The sequence below is a fragment of the Chelon labrosus genome (assembly GCF_963514085.1).
Source record: "Chelon labrosus genome assembly, chromosome: 8".
Lineage (NCBI taxonomy): Eukaryota > Metazoa > Chordata > Actinopteri > Mugiliformes > Mugilidae > Chelon > Chelon labrosus.
Window position 1 is genome coordinate 10,038,564 of NC_140358.1, and position 16,928 is coordinate 10,055,491.

The window sequence follows — 16,928 nt, forward strand, 5'->3', positions numbered from 1 at the left end:
GTGTGAGGAGTAAACTGTGTAATCAAAGTAAAACATAACAATTTTAAAAATATATCAGTTTATTGTTTACTACACTGGATTTAACAATTTGTGTAAACTATAAAAAAATAGCCTACTCATATGTTGTGAAATTAATAGTGTTACAGGTTTAGTATAATGAAATTCAATTCAAAAACTTGTACACCGCATTTTACTGAGTTGACCCTTAAACCTGTAACCTAGATTAGTGAAAGCAAACCTACCTGCTCCTGTTGCGTGGTGGAAGTGCTGGTGCTTCCCAGTGATGCAGAGTCTGACCCAGAGTACGGCGGGTTGGCTCTGCCTTGGCTCCCAAAGTTTCGGTACATCCTTTTTGCTTCAGTGAAAAGAAAATTCAGTCCAGCTGCGACTCACTAATGGTATCACGAAAAGACTTTCGGGTTGAGTCCTGTTTGTCAATTCAAATCAAGGGGCGAACTCCCCCTTTGCGGTAATCGGTAGAGTCCAAACGTGTACGTCTTCAAGGGGGGACACGGAAGAACACACCTCCTTGCGTGTTTTCCAAATTGCCCTTAAACTTAAACAAAATATTTTCTGTGTACCCTGCCGTCCTTAGTCACACACCTAGAATCGGAAGTCTGGAAATGATTGTGAGGTTGTAAACTCTTAAAGAAACACGATTGGTTTACCACGCCCCTCCGTAGTTACGGGAAATACTGTTGTCTGGAATCTCTCACGAATTTTATCACGTGTCGTGACGTCATTGCCCATATTTGGTGAGAGTTTCCTCTCGAGAGTTGAACTAGGGATTCCTCGGGCAGCTTCACCTCATGGTATGAAACTAGTAGTTTTTCTGCCATGCTATCTAATGCAGTGGTGGAAATACTACTACTACGCTTTCCAGCGTCAAGTGGAAGTGTTGTTTAAACGTGTTTATGTGATCACTAGACAAAGATTTAAAAGCAGATTGGAGAGAGATCATCACTGCTACAGAAATGACACTAAAAAAAATCACAGTTTTTTTTTTTTCTTTATCACTGCAAACCACTATCTCCAATGAGTATGGACGGTTTGAAATAAAAATCCCACCCACAATAAAATCTAATATTTACTTGTAATTAAACTCCATTATAATTAATACATTTAATTTTGAGATAAGTCAAAGATAAGTGATGTTCAGATCAATGTCAGAAATTATAAATGTCTTGAAACGATGTACACATTTGAAGTCAATGCTGGATATCATTTTAATCAAATTACAGATATATTAAAGAAGAAATGACTCACATCAAGATTTGACCACTCTCATCTTTCACCATAAAGCTGTGTTTTCCAAAAAAAGTTATTTCTCTTATCATGAGTGTAACACATGTATTATATCTTACACATGAATGAATTCAAGGTGACATATATAACCCAGGATGAGTTATGAAATATAAATAAAGCTTGGTTTCATCTAGATACTTGTGTTGAAGCTTTTAGCAGTGACTCTCACTTTACAAACCACATCAATGTGCACACATGCTTGTGGTGATGAGTCAGTCCAGTGGCATAAAGCTGCTCAGTTATTTCACCACCCGTTTCAACGTCTGTTTTTTAACTCGCAAGCACAATATAGTACCTAGTAAAGATTCAAAAAACGCCTGCTGTAAATTTGGTAAGCTTAGTCTGTCACAACAGCTGCTGACCTTGCATTCCCTGAGGACATAGTTCCCGGCATCGGCTGATTTCTACTAGCTGCTGACTGTTGAACAATGTCTCATATTGCTGCTAATTCCTCTCCTGGGCATAAAGACTGCTGATATTTTCAAAAAGGTAGGTTGATTGCAAAGACAGCTACTTGTCCACTGGAAAAAAGTATTTTTTTTGGAAGCAAAAGAAAATATATTGTAGATCAATGACCCTTGCTTATATACTGCAGGTTTTGAGGCAATAAGCTGAGGTCTTGGGCTTTTCATATCTTGTGATGACATGAACAAAACTGAAACTGCCAGAGGTAATACATTTTACAAGGTCTATACCTGTTGCTCCCTGCCCCATTTGTCTGGGACTCACGTTTCAGATTTCAGAAATATTACACCCTGTAATATTGAGGACACACATGCAAGAAGTTTTTTTCACTGTGTGTAATAGCATCATCTGAGACAAATATGGGGGAAAGGTGAGCATCAGGTGACTAAAGCTTCAGGAATGCAATGATGACACACTTGCTTTGTACCATATCTCTCTAATAGTGACATGCCGTAACATGTCCGCTGCCATCTTTTCCCCAATTACACCTCCATTCATCCAATAGCAGTTTATTTTATCCTTTAGCTGACCAGGAAATTACTGCACAATACTCATTTTGTTAAATTACAATTAAAAAAAGTTTGGTTTATTTGCATTTGAGAGGAAAGTTTATGCTTTCTGTTTTACTCCACAGTTTCCCTCTAAAAAGTATTTTGTTTGTTTGCATTTGAGAGTGTAAGCTTTTATTTTCAGTTTGACTCCACAGTTTCCCTCCAAATCTAAACATTGACTGGGGGAATAAAGGAAGTTTGGATTCCATTACTATTTACTCATCCTAAAACTCTCCACATGTATTCACATAACTCATCCACACCTACCCACCCACTCACTCATCCCACACACTCGTCCCACACACTCATTCCACACGCACATGCTTCACAGAGCATAACATCATTGTCATGTTTTATTTGGTTAAGTGAGTACTGTAATTCCCGCTATGTCAATTTATGCTTAGGCACCATGGGCTAGCCAGATTATCTTAATATGATAGTGCAGTCTTGAACATGCCCGTACTGATTGTCCCAGCCATGTACATACTGTATGTATCTCATGTCCACTATGTTCATTATACTGAGATGTTTACAATTAAATAAATCTTTTATAATATTTAGCATTACTATATTCTTAATTAAGCATTCTTATTAGATAGTTGGGAATATTGCCCTTTACTGTTGAAACCTTGTCATTCTTTATTTATAGTACAGACTTATTTATTAGCAAGAAAATGTTCTCACATAATTAGTTTTATAATCGGAAATAAAACTAAATGCGCTGCACAGGTTTCTGTTCAGTAGCTTTATGTGTTCATCATCATGTGTTTATTGCTGTTGTTTTTTTTTTTTGCAAATGTGCTGTAAATTGTCACACAAATAAAGCCAAGTGGAAGCACACACTTTCATTAAAATGAAGTGAATTTTTCAAAATAAAAAATAACTTAATCACTGCCTATTTCAACTGCATTTTTATCTCTGGACAGTGCAAATTTAACAGAATATGAAAGACTCTGTGGTATATTTGTGACATAACTGACCTAATAAGTTCTCTAGTAATGAGTATACACTGATCAGCCACAACATTATGACCACTTTCCTAATATTGTGTAGGTCTCCCTTGCGCCTCCACAACAGTTGCGACTCATCAGAAAATGGACATGGGCCTTCTGAGGATGTCCTGTGGTGTCTGGCAACATGATGTTGTTAGTGGGAGTCTTTGCAAATAGTAACTGCTGTAGAACATATTATAAAATGCATCGTTGCATTTTGTTTTATGCTCAGACTTAGTTAAGTTAGCTCCCTTGATGTAGATGTAATATAGCCTACCCCGCTAAACCTACGGCTAGTATAAAGTAACATGGAGGACCCATTACCAACCTTAGCCGTGTGCACTGTGTAAGCGCTCTTCTACTTACCCTAGTTTCTGCCACGCAGGCACACTGAAGTCAACCAACCGCTGTGGATGGGTGGGATCAGCCAGAGCAGTCTGATAGCCACGTAGCTAGCTACCAACGTTAGCTGCACAGGTAAGTGCTCTTATCCTCACCATTTTCTTCTTAAACTTGAAATTATTCCATAGACAAGTTATTTGGACATTTATAATGCAACCAATGAAGCAAATTATCCCGACTGTCCTGTTCCGCCGATTATCATGAAAGTTATGATGTGATCAACTTAGCTTGTCTGGCTGGTAGTAGCTAGCATAAACTGGTATCAACGTTTACCGTTGACTAAGTTTATTCGCATGTTAGCTGCGTAGCTAGCATGTATAATCAGAATAAAGAGTTGAAAGGAAGCCTCTTAATAATATCTGAGAATTTAACGCCATAAGCGTTAAATGTGACTTGAAACCTCAGTGCCCTCTTGGGCTAGCTTAGTAATACGTACAGACAGCTAAACGAGCTAAAATGTTGCTAACGTGTCAGTGTTTTTATTTTAAGCTAACGTCAGCGAACGTTACGATGGACTTGAATCATGGATACCGAGCAAGTAAGTGGAAACCATGAGCTGTCCCTTTTTTTTTTTTTTTTTTTACAAAGTTTTGCAGAATGCCCACCCGTAGTAGCTACTTCCTTTTTTATTTTGCTAATGCACTCACAGAGCTCATGAAATTGAACTGGTGATGACCTCTGACTGGTGATATATGTATAGCAGTTTAGTAGATGCACTTAACTAAAACTGAGACAGTCTAGTATACACCGATCAGGCATTACATTGTGACCACTGACAGATGAAATGAATAATAATAACACTGATTATCTCGTTATCATGGTACTGGTCAGTGGGTGGGATATTATAGGGAGGGAAATGATCAGTTTGCCCTCAAAGTTGGTGTTAGAAGCAGGAAAATGGACTTTGGTGAGGGCCATATTATGATGGGTTGACCTCAGAGTTTGAGCACATCTGCAGGTGCACTAGTTTAACATAAAATTGCTTTATAATTAATGCTGCAACACAGCAGAGGTCACCAGCTTAAACTAAACACGGCAGCATTAATTATAGAGCTCCTTGTGTTATCTTGTTCATCACTGAGCATTGTTTTGCTTAATGCAGGTAAAACTTGATATGTTAATCAGTCCACATGGATTTCATTGTGTCTTCTACTTGATATTGGGGTTAATAAGCGAGCTGTTTTTAATATATAACTCCCAATGCCCATTTACTCACTTGTGTTATTTTTTTTTTCACAGCTAAGCCGAGAGCTCGAGCAGCTCCCCCCACATCAGATTCGGTTTTGTTTGACGACACCAGCTCAGCAGCACCAGCAATGAACAGTCAGGGGTATTATACTCCTGGGTACAATATGGCAGCACCCTCAAATGACATGCAAGGAGGTGCTGGGGTGAACAACCTGTTTACTGACCCAGTGGCCAACGCTGCAATGATGTATGGCTCGTCTTTAGCCAACCAAGGAAAGGATATGGTAAACAAAGAGGTGAGAATAAGCAGGACTTTGTCACAAATTATATATGGTTCTGTACATGTTTGAATGGATGAAGAGATTTTAAGACAGTGACCTGTAAATTACACCCTGGACTAGAATGGCTCATTTGCAATTGGCTCACTTTGCGTCTGTTACTTGCTTCAGTTAGAAGTCATCAGTTGTAAATGCAAGTAAAGTTTAGATGTACCTCAAACACACTGGAACAATTTCCACGTGGTGTTGAAAGATCCAAATGTGCAAATGTTGTCACAACATGGCTTTATATACATTCTTAGGAGAAGTATGGAGTTATCTGAAATAGATTTCCTGTTCAGATCTTACATAATAAATGTGTTCCTCTGTGTTGGTTGTTAGTTTTGTGCCATTTAGTTTATTTCTTCCCAAAAGTGTCCCCTCTTCACGGGTTCACCAAAGAACCACACAAACACACAGGTATTATTTCACTGACACGCTCTCTCTAGGAGCAGCTTAATGCTTCTTGCCTGGCGTTAATCATATCCAGTGAAAACTTCAATGTGTAGGGTTGTCGTATTCAGTGGACAGGTTTTCAATCAAGAAGAACGCTTTCTGTTTCATTTTTTAATATAACATTAATATAACATTACAGTCTATGATTTTCATCACCCGAAAGGGGAAGAAAAAAAAATTTAAACCAATGTGTCACCTGTGGATGACTCATAAATAAAACTGATGCTGTTCTGCTGGTACAGCAGTATTGATACACATCATGCCCAAGTGATGTATAATCCCGAGGCCAGACACCGCCTTCTTAAAAAATTACTACGACACAACTGTATTTATTAACTTTGGCTGACCGTCGCTTCCCATTTGTTAAGTTAATGTTTGCATTTCCTTTGCCTTCCAGTTCAGCAGATTCATGTCCGTGAACAAGCTGAAATACTTCTTTGCAGTCGACACCAGATACGTGCTGAAGAAACTTATGATCCTAATGTTCCCTTACACACATCAGGTAATCTGAACCATTTGTCCTGACAGACTTTGTCCCACAACAACATACGGGAACATTTAATAGCTAAAATCTGCATGATAATTTTGCTATCATATTTTCAAACACATATCACACTGAAACTTTGCAAACAAGATAATCAGCCACTGTATCGCTTCTCCAGCTTTATTTATGGACATTATAACTGTGATTGCTAGTGTGAATGTAAAAGCACACTGGACTCAGTTAATTCCCACACACTTATTCAGATTGTAAATTAGGTCACCAGTCCAAATATTATGTGCCCTGATAATGTGCAGACCACGCAGAGTGTAAACTCTCCTTACAAGATCAGGGTCACATTGTATCTACTATTACACACAGATTACAAGTATGAGAAATATGTTATACACCTCAAGGCTAGTGTTTACTGAAATGTTAGGTGATTTCTATAATCATTCAATCTTTTTCTTAATGTCTGTTTCGCCAAAGCCTGATATATCTTATTCCTTTGAGCCACGAAGCGCCTGTGTTCTCATGAAGTATGTTAACAGACATTTCACTGTTTGTATACTTCTGGACGGCACTGTTCACCATCCTTCTGCTATAAATACATATTAGTGCACCAAATACACTGCTAAAATTAGTTTTTTATGAACAGTAGTCTATTGCTTCAGTAAAATATTATTCAACATGAATACACTCACTTGCCAGTCCTTCACTAAATGCTATTTGGCATTTATTTAAAAAACTGATAGGGCTGTTGATTTAACTGTGTTTTTATTTTGGAGGTTGTGGTTTGTAGTATTACTGAACTGCACTGAGTCGTACCGACACGTGTTTCTGTTATTTTGACAACCCCATTTTAGTCAGTGGGCTAGACTAAATAACAGAAACAATCATGTTTAACTCAGTACAGTTTAACAGAACCACAAACTACATCCTCCAAAATGATCATACAGTTGAATTACCATCTTTCTTACACTGTTCCAAGATAAACTGAACATTGTGAAGGAGGATTCAGTGTAGGACTGTTCTGTTTACTAGTGCACGTAATCTCAGATTTGAAGTCATAAGGTTGATGCAACAACCAATGGACATTACTGATATGTTTGATTGATATATGATGCAAACATGGTTTCCCCAAGGACTTCTGGTCCTACCACCAAATTCACCATGCTGATGGTGTGCTTTGAGCATTTGGTGAACTCCAATGAAGCAGCATCTCTGTCCATAAATTCCGCTTGTTTCAGAAATATACAGTTGTTACCTTGGCCACCAGAGCCTGCAACATAGATTAGCGACCAACTGTTGGCTGCAAAGCAAGCAAATTGCTTCATATGTGGACAGGGCTTAACTGATTAACTGTTTAATATGAGGTAGTCCTAGAGCTTCATTTGAATATAACACCTGGAGTCTAGTCTACTGAGTGATTCACACTGTACACACTGAACATTTGTGTGTTCTTCATAGGACTGGGAAGTCCGTTACCATCGGGACACGCCTTTGACTCCAAGGCAGGATGTGAATGCTCCTGATCTTTACATACCAAGTAAGTTTTGTATAAACACACATTCATCATTTGCAGAATGTTTTGAGTAGCTTGTTATGAGTACTTTTTGTCTTTTTAGCAATGGCTTTCATTACCTACATTTTACTGGCTGGAATGGCTCTTGGCATCCAGAAAAGGTGAGCAACTCTTCCTCATCTAATTTATTCTATGACTCACAGTAAACATGTTGGTATCAGATAGACTAAATGGGTGTTGACTTTGTGTGAAGGTTCAGTCCAGAGGTTCTTGGCCTGTGTGCCAGCACTGCCCTTGTGTGGATCATCATCGAGGTCTTGGTGATGTTGTTGAGTTTGTATTTGCTGACAGTGCACAGCGACCTCTCAACCTTTGATCTCATCGCCTACAGTGGATACAAATATGTTGGGTAAATAGACCTTGAATTCACATTTTTTTAAATTAATTATAGTGTATCATAATTAAATTGTCTGTTGAATAAAACATGAATACAGTTTAATTATCATCAGGTCAGTGAGTTAAATTCCTTTAGCTATTAAGTTACTTTTAAAATGTGGCTTGGCTGTGCTGACTGAGTGAATGTGTCTGTTCATGTATTCCCTAGGATGATCTTCACAGTGTTATGTGGCTTACTGTTTGGCAGTGATGGTTATTTTGTGGCCCTCGCCTGGTGCTCCTGTGCCCTTATGTTCTTCATCGTAAGTATTTTTTAGTCTACGAATATTGACATCATCCACTACATTTAGAAATCTGAAGTTTATAATTCTAAAGAAAATATTTTGTCTTCACAAAGCTTGATCGCTTCATGGACGAATTTCTGCTCAGTTTTGCTCACTACTTTAAACATTTATACAAACTAGGGTACACAGTGCAACTGATAAAGATGGAAGATGCTAAACAGCACATTATCTTTATTGGTTGGTTCTGCTGCCTATCACAAGATCAACTGCTCATTTGCACATGTGCAACGGTAACTCTACTTGGACAAACTCTCTGAAATGCGTTGCCAGAGACATTCAGAGTCATTCTGTGCTACAGATGGGTTAATTGCGTTAATACAAATACATTTTTGTTTATTGCTTCAGCAGAAACCGACACCTGAGCTCTAAACTACTAATTTGTTTTCCGCAGTTTTCATTTATCCATTATTAATTATATTCCGTAAGAAGGTAATATGTGTAGGTGCTGTGTTCTTTCCCATTGTGTTTAAAAGTTACATAAACAGTCACATAAATAAGAATATAGAATACACACAAATCTTTAATTAGTACAGCAACAAAACATATCTGCTTTTAGTGATATTCAGTGATCAATTATATATACACTATATTTTACAAAAAAAGAGATAAAGAAAAAAAAAAAAAAAACGGCCCAAGAATCTAACTTTTTAAACTGTTTCTTGGAAACACGTTAATTACCGTATTTTCCGCACTATAGGGCGCACTGGATTATAAGGCGCTCTGTCAATGAATGGTCTATTTTCGATCTTTTTTCATATATAAGGCGCACCGGACTATAAGGCGCATTAAGAGAGCCGAAGTCCCGCCCCCTCTGCTTCCGGGGTATGGGACCTATCTTTCGAAAAAATATGAACGGCAGTCTATGGCGAAAGATAAATTATTTTCTGGTCCCGATCGACTTGTGCCTTGGATTATACATATGTTGTTTTTCAGGATAAAAAAATTATTTTACATGTCAAGAATGTCACAGTTTGTCGCAAGATAGTTAAGTAAAACGCTATGGAAAATACGTAATTAAACGAACTACAAGTCCCGCATGCTGGCGCGTACAGAACCGACCAAAACTCCCTTGGTGTAACTACAGCTCTCGACATGACCCGATTTATAATGATTTTCACCTCGTTTGATGCTTCTGCCTTCGTCCTGCATTGCTGAGCATTGCTCCGTGATTCTCCTGACTATGGTAGCCGTAATGCTGCAAGCGGTGCGGCTTTGAGCGCCGTGAGCGCCGTGTACGACACAAAATCGCTTCGAGGTCAGTAAGCACAACCAGAATGAATCCATATATAAGGCGCTCCGGATTATAAGGCGCACTGTCGTTTTTTGAGAAAATTAAAGGCTTTTAAGTGCGCCTTATAGTGCGGAAAATACGGTACATAGATTTTGAAAGGACTAGTTTAACATTGTGTAACAAGATATAAATAAGTGGCAGATAAAAAGCTGGTTAGCTAAGCTTAGCTCATAGCTAACATGACTAATTGGTTTCAGGGTGACCAGTGGACACCCCAGGAAGTTGTTAATAAGGAATACTCTCACTTCTTGTCCAGTGTTTGGACAACACAAAGCTTTCTCTTTGGACTGAACTTGGCTAGCTGTTTCTCCCTGCATTCAGTTTTTGTGCTAAGCTAAGCTAAGCTAGCCAGATGCTGGCAGTAGCCTCATATTTCCCATCATTGTAATTTGAATACTGGCTTAATCTGAATTTCAGGTTTAAAGATGTTTCTTCCTTCCCAGGTGCGTTCTCTGAAAATGAAGATCCTTCCATCTCTGTCCTCGGACTCCATGGGAATGGGTTCAAGTGCCAAACCTCAGCTCCGCCTTTATATCACAGTAGCAACTGCAGTCTTTCAGCCAATCATTATATACTGGTTAACCTCTCACTTGGTCAGGTGACTTGTGAGGCATTCAATGATCTCATGTCCGAGTGTACTGGACCCAAAACTTTGTGGTTGTTGAGTGTTTGTACACCTGCCTTTATACGCTCTTTTGTCATTAACATTTGTAGGCTGTGTTGAGCTTCAGCATGTGGTGAGCTTGTCAGCTGGACATGTTCACACTGAAATGGTTTCACTGATGTAACCAGAAAGTGTGACTGTACATTAACATCAAATGCTTCTTTTTGGCCACCTAACTTTGAACACAAGGGCTTTGATCAAGAGGTTAGTTTAATCAGAACTGATATGGTTCAAGTTTCCTTTTATATAATGTCTCTGGACGTACTTTCCAGTATTTACACCAGACAGACAGACAGACAGACAGACAGAATAAAAACATGATTCCAGTACCATGTTTCTGGTATGGTAATGCTGCAACATTCTCTCCCTCTCTTTTGTCAATCCTTGATTTTATTTATCTGCATTTGACAAAGCATGACAATGTTTGGGTTTTTGTAGAAAACAATAAATATATCTAGCTTTGTGTATTCAATTTGAACAGTTTGATTTTTCTTTGTACAAAACTATTTCCTGTATTTGCTGTGCATGACTTAGACATTTTTTTTCTCTACAGTATTTGCAGCATTGCCGTAATTAATATCGAATTATAAAGCCAGTGTAAGGTGTTATAAGCCAAACATAATAATTAGCTCAGAATACAATAGTATTAGTTACTTAACTGTAACTGTACTATACTTCTTTATCATAATCAGTTACTTGTACTTTATTAATGCTAATTTTTACGTGGACTATACAAGAATTCAGAGAAAATAGTGTTTGAACTCACTTTGTTTGCTTTACATTTACACTCACAACACTCCTCCGCCTGCTGCGACACCAAATATGCAGTGATAATGCATCAGTAATAATGTAATAATGTGATACAGATCAATAACAAGGATCCTATGCTAGGGACTATTCCAATACTTGAAGCACATTTGCTGAAAATATTGACTTAACTACAAATTCAGTACTGAGTTATTAGAGTAATTATCAGCATTTTTAACACATCATATGGTATTATTATTATTATTTTACTCAGAAAATGCTGTTGTATTTACATACCGTTTCCTTTGCTGGATGGTGTCAGACTCTATAATTGGTACGGGAGCGCGCCAGCGGACGCGCACACTGCGGAGCGTCCTTTTGGTTTCCATGGACACCGCGGACAGCAACAGAGCACGGAGGAAGAGGTGTCCGACTGCGACTCCACTTTTGAACATCAGGATTTCGCCTTTAACTTTTCAAATACGAGTTCCGGCCTTTTGCATGAAGACCGTTTCTGCCAGAGTCGCCGTTTTTGGAAATTTGGTGAGAAATGGGTTAATATTTGCATTTGAAGGACTACGCTAACAGCGCCCAGTGTGTTACCTGTGAGGGAGAAAAGGCGGCTTTCTTGACTAGCTAAATGAAACTTTATATTGTTCCGCCATTTGCCTCCTGAACTGCTTTGTAGAGCCATGTGGCATCACACGCACAAAGTTTCAGGACGTTATCAGTGATTTTTCTTTTTGTTCGTACACACTAAGTGGATGATCGGTCTTAGTTTGTTAAAATCATGTAATCGGTGCACCTTCGATCGGTGCGATCAACTCCGACTCTCTAAGAGACATGCACCTGTCCACTGAACACGTTTTGTCTCTTATTAAAACGGGAGACAGTACTGCAGGAGTGGACTCTGAACGCTAAGTCAATGCTCATGAGATGGGTGGTAAACATTTAACTGAACCAAGCTGTAGAGATTGTATCTTCCTTGTAAAGGGCAAAATTTTAAACTTAAAATGAACCTGAGGAAACTTCCTGCACGTTTTAATTATGCCTTTTTTGAAGGGTAGTTTTCAAAGTCTAGATAAGATACAGTTGTATCCAACCAAAGTTAAAAGAGTAAAGTTAAGTGAAAAACACTTACTCTCTTATATATTTAATATTCTGTATTCATAAATATTGAATAAAGGCTCTACTTCAGTAGTGCACTACAGAAAACAAATATTTCACAGAATACCATGATGACTAAGCAATAATAAGTAATAACACATTCCACAGATTCACACAGGAACACTCACTTGCCACTTCATTAGGTACATTACTGAAAACGAATGTATTATAATGTAACACTCCTGTTTTAAATCTTTGCTGCACGATGGTTATGGTATTCAGCATTTGTTAAAAGCAATGGAGAGAGCAGTTGATTCAACTGTGTTTTCATTTTGGAGAATTACTTGCTTGTTGTACTATTGAACTGTATTCTCTTGTTCCGACACATGTTTCTATTATTTTGACAACCGCCTATTATTTTGACAATATTTTTGTTTTCAGTTCAATACAGTTTAACAGCACCACAAACCACATCCTCAAAAATTGATCATACCGTTGAATTACACTGTTTCAACATAAAGTGAACATAATAACAGTGATGAAGTGGGATTTAGCGCAGGAAAGTTATATTTGAATCGTTTTCACTAGTGTGCCTAATGAGCTGTCAAGTGTTCATGAGAGTTCAAGAGTCTGACTGCTGTTTGGACTAAGCATCTCTGGAGTGCTCTCTTCTTGGACTGTGTGTGACTCAGTAAGTTACCTGAGGTCCCAGCAGTCTCATACAGGGGGTGATATGGGTTGTTCAAGTAATTGTGGGCTAGTCAGACTTCATTCCTTGCGGCTGTGACTTTCATTATTTTCTCTTGTATCTTTCAGCATCCGTACAGCTGAATGACCCTTGAGGTTTTGTCCTGAGAAAGAGATGGAGAATAGCTCTCATATACTGCCACCCTTGTCCCCATGTCCCACCACTCTGCCTTTCTCCTCCTCACCCCTGCAGACCCCCCCAAGTTGCCGCCTTTCGCTCCCACTTTCACCTTTCTCATTCCCCCCGTCCCCCACCTCGCTTTCTCCGACGACAGCAGAGACTGTTCACTCCTCCTCCCCTCTTTCGAACTGCACAGCGTCTCATCGCCTCGAAGGACAAAACATACAATGCCTCAGCCCGGAAAACTTATCTGACCAAGATGACCTGACCTGTCTCAGCTGGCTGCATCAGAGGGGAAACCTGCTACCTTTGCAGCCCCTCGCCAAAATGACACCGCTGCCCCAGCAAGAGTCCTCCACTCTTGCCCAGTCCCTTCTTCCGGTCCCATCCAAGCCTCCTTACTCCTTTAGCAGTCTAATTTTCATGGCAATTGAAGATTCCCCTGAGAAGAGGCTTCCAGTGAAGGACATTTACGAGTGGATTGTGAACAATTTCCCATACTACAGAACGGCCACCGGAGGCTGGAGGAACTCTGTCAGACACAACCTCTCCCTGAGCAAGAGCTTCCGTCGCATTCAGAGGGACAAGAGCCAGGTGGGTACACAAATCAGGATTTCTCCGTCTGAAAGCAAACAACCTCCTGAACCGTGTTTGGGCAACTCACTAAATCCATATGTTCCGTGATCACAAGTGATCATGAAGTACTCTCCATGTATTACAGATGTATCAGCACTCCTGAAGGCTAACACCTTTGCAGCTTGAATGTTTCAAGATGATTTGTATGCTTGTTGCAGTCAGTGGGGAAGGGTTCGCTGTGGTGTGTGTGTCCAGAGTATCGGCCAGCGCTCCTCGAAGTGCTGAGAAAGACCCACAGTTATCACAGCACCAACAGCAATCTGATCAACAAGCCAGCACTGTGAGTAGGATTCACACTGTTAAAGCTTTGCATTGCTGTCTTTTAGTGTCAGCTAAATTCGCATTTTGGAGTCTAAGTGGGAAATAGTCTATTGATTAACTGCAAAAAAAAAAAAAGTAATAAAAATAGAAACGTGTTGGGGGCTTACAAAGAATGTATTGAAATATTTTTTTCAGTTAACAGTATTATTCCTCTGGATTGCTTTCTTACCATATGATTAAATACGTTAGTAAACTAGTAAAAATGAATGTGTACTTGAACTGGCAAGTGAGTATAAATTGCCTGTAGTGGGTGAGGTGTAGACTCTTTCTTATTAGGATGTATTTTAAACAAATGTCTGTGATTGCTGTGTGCAGGTTGGAAGGAGCTGACTATGAGGTGCCTTCAATCTGTGATTCAATGGAAATCTCAGGTTTGTGACTCTTGATGTCTCTGAATTTGCTCTAGGAGCAACATATGTGACCCTGCATGAATCCGTTTTAGTATTAGTATTGGTATACAGTATTTCATCAGTGGGGTAACAGCTCTCTGTGACGTTTTCATTACCTGCAGCTTTTCTCCCGCTCTGCAGCTTTCTCAACATGCAGCATTGTTCCTGTGTTTGTGTTCCGTTGGCATGGCAACTTCCTTCTATTACCTAGGCAACCCAGCAATAGCGTAGCTTAGTGTTCTGTATGAGTACCCACTGTTTTATTTCAGATCCTATGCGCTATACGGGCCCACATGCTCGCTGGAGAATCTGACAAGTGGTTGTTCAACCAGCAGTGAAAGCAGATTATCAGTATAAATGTCTTGCTTTATGTCGTTTCTAATTTTTTTATATTGTTTTATCATGCAGATCCTCTGTCTCACACGCTGTTCCTCTCTACGTCCTCCTCTCAAATCCTCACCACTGATAACCCAAATTTCGCTGACAACCCATCATGCCCTTTGACCCCGGACCATGAGGAACTTGTCACCATGGAGTCAGTTGAATACCAGCAGGAGGAGGTCAGCGAAGAGATGGAGAAGGACCCCCTGTCAGACAGTGGATACATCGAGTTACACTATTACCAGTCTCACCAGTACCAGTACCTAGTGCTGCCGGGTGACTCCGAGCTGGACCTGGAGACCGTGGAGATCCTTCAGCTCGATGCCGAGGCCCAGGAGGCGGCTGGGTCACTGCTGGACCTAGCAGGCGGTGGATATTAATTAAAATCACAATGCTTCGCAAATACTATGTCAAATCAACATAAGTTGGGATTTATGTTGCTTCTTCCTGAGATGTTGACACTGCCCTAAATCTTGTTGTGTAGTTAGATAACCACATGGATAAACATGGACTAACCTCATCTATGAAAAACTGAAAAATATACACAAAATGATACTCAAAACTGAGGGGAAAGTATTAATAACTTTTAGGGTTTCCACTGTGATTTTCTAAGAGATTAAGTTCATTCTCAGGGGTGGAAGGAGTGCTTCCAGCTCACGTACTGTCTCTTCTTTAAGATGTGTCTTCAAGTGTGATTTATAAACTGCACAAGAAATCTTCAATAGTAGTTTGAAGAATACAATGACCATACACACTGACCATACAACCTTCTCCAGCTCTTTTTTTTTTAAACAAGAAAGTTTCTATACAGGTAAAAGACAAAAACAAACCATAGTAGAGTATTTTTTTTCTTTTAACCCAGTAGTTTATTAAAAATATTTAATTTATAATGTAGGTGAAATTGTAGATTGTACATAAGAAGCACTACTCAGTTACATTAACATAAGTACTTGAAGCTTTATTATTGTCTTAACACTTGTCATTCTTCAAATTATGTTTGCTAGAGTTGATTCTGTGTAACTGGATCTATGAACATCTTTGAATTTGGAATCCTCCATGTGATGTTGTAAGTTAAACCGTCTTCGATCAGGAAAAGTTTGATTGAAATTTTTTGACAAATTCACTGCCATTTAAATAACTTTACATTTCTTGATCTAACAAATAAAATCTGTGATGCAGCTCTTGTGAATTAAAATCTGGTACTTGTGTCTGTTGATTTTATTTTTAAGTGATACAAGTTAATAATAACTGAGAGAAATTTTGATCAAACTGTGTTTTCGTTTGGAGGCTGTGGTTTGTAGAACTGTTTAATTGTACTATTTTGTACTCACATGTATCTAGTTTTTTGACTACCCCATTTTACTGAATGGTCTAAGCTTAATAATTCAATACAAGTTAACAGCACCAAAAACCATTAAGCAGCATGTGATTCCTTCCAGCCCACCCCACAAATCCGTCCACCAGCCTTCTATAGGCCTACTCCTCCTCATCCTGTCCACCGCTTATACACCCTACAACTGCAGAGTCATCAGAAAATTTCTGTATATGACATGACTCTGAGTTGTGCTGGAAGTCAGTGGTGTATAAGGTGAACAGGAACGGAGAAAGCACAGTGCCCTGTGGGGCTCCCACACCACTCACCACCACATCAGACAGGACATGACCCAGATGCACGAACTGTGGCCTGTCTGTCAGGTAGTCAGTGATCCAGGAGACAGTGGACGCACCAACACCCATCGACCGCAGCTTATCACCCAGCAACAAAGGCTGGATGGTGTTGAAGGCACTGGAGAAATCAAAGAATGTGATTCTCACTAAGCCTCCACCACCATCCAGGTGTGAGTGAGCTCGCTGCAGAAGATAGATGACATCCACCCCCAGACACGGCTGGTAGGCAAACTGTAGGGGGTCTAAAGAAGATCTCACCTGTGGCTTTAGGTGGGCCAACACCAACCTCTCCAGCACCTTCATCACATGGAATGTAAGGGCAACTGGACGGTAATCACTGAGGCCAGATGGAGATGACTTCTTAGGCACAGTGATTGCCCACTCCGGGTCGGGGAGGAGGTCCTGCCTCAAGTGGAGGAGTTCAAGTATCTCGG

General features: G+C 39.6%; 2 protein-coding genes across 2 annotated transcripts; both read left to right on the plus strand.

The window, feature by feature from the left end:
• The first annotated feature begins 3,640 nt into the window (after positions 1-3,640).
• yif1a (Yip1 interacting factor homolog A) lies at positions 3,641-10,682 on the plus strand. Its single transcript, XM_084549924.1, has 9 exons — positions 3,641-3,790; positions 4,205-4,253; positions 4,955-5,199; positions 6,074-6,178; positions 7,628-7,706; positions 7,786-7,843; positions 7,936-8,091; positions 8,287-8,380; positions 10,157-10,682. The coding sequence occupies exons 2-9, from the start codon at positions 4,226-4,228 to the stop codon at positions 10,313-10,315; spliced, it is 924 nt and encodes a 307-aa protein (XP_084406050.1). The 5' UTR covers positions 3,641-3,790; positions 4,205-4,225; the 3' UTR covers positions 10,316-10,682.
• Positions 10,683-13,093: 2,411 nt separating this feature from the next.
• LOC311491342 (uncharacterized protein) lies at positions 13,094-15,534 on the plus strand (the record flags this gene model as incomplete). The annotated part of the gene is made up of 4 exons (XM_084549247.1): positions 13,094-13,693; positions 13,894-14,015; positions 14,372-14,427; positions 14,854-15,534. 4 exons carry the CDS (start codon positions 13,094-13,096, stop codon positions 15,204-15,206), a joined length of 1,131 nt encoding a protein of 376 aa, XP_084405373.1. The 3' UTR covers positions 15,207-15,534.
• Between the last annotated feature and the right edge of the window lie 1,394 nt (positions 15,535-16,928).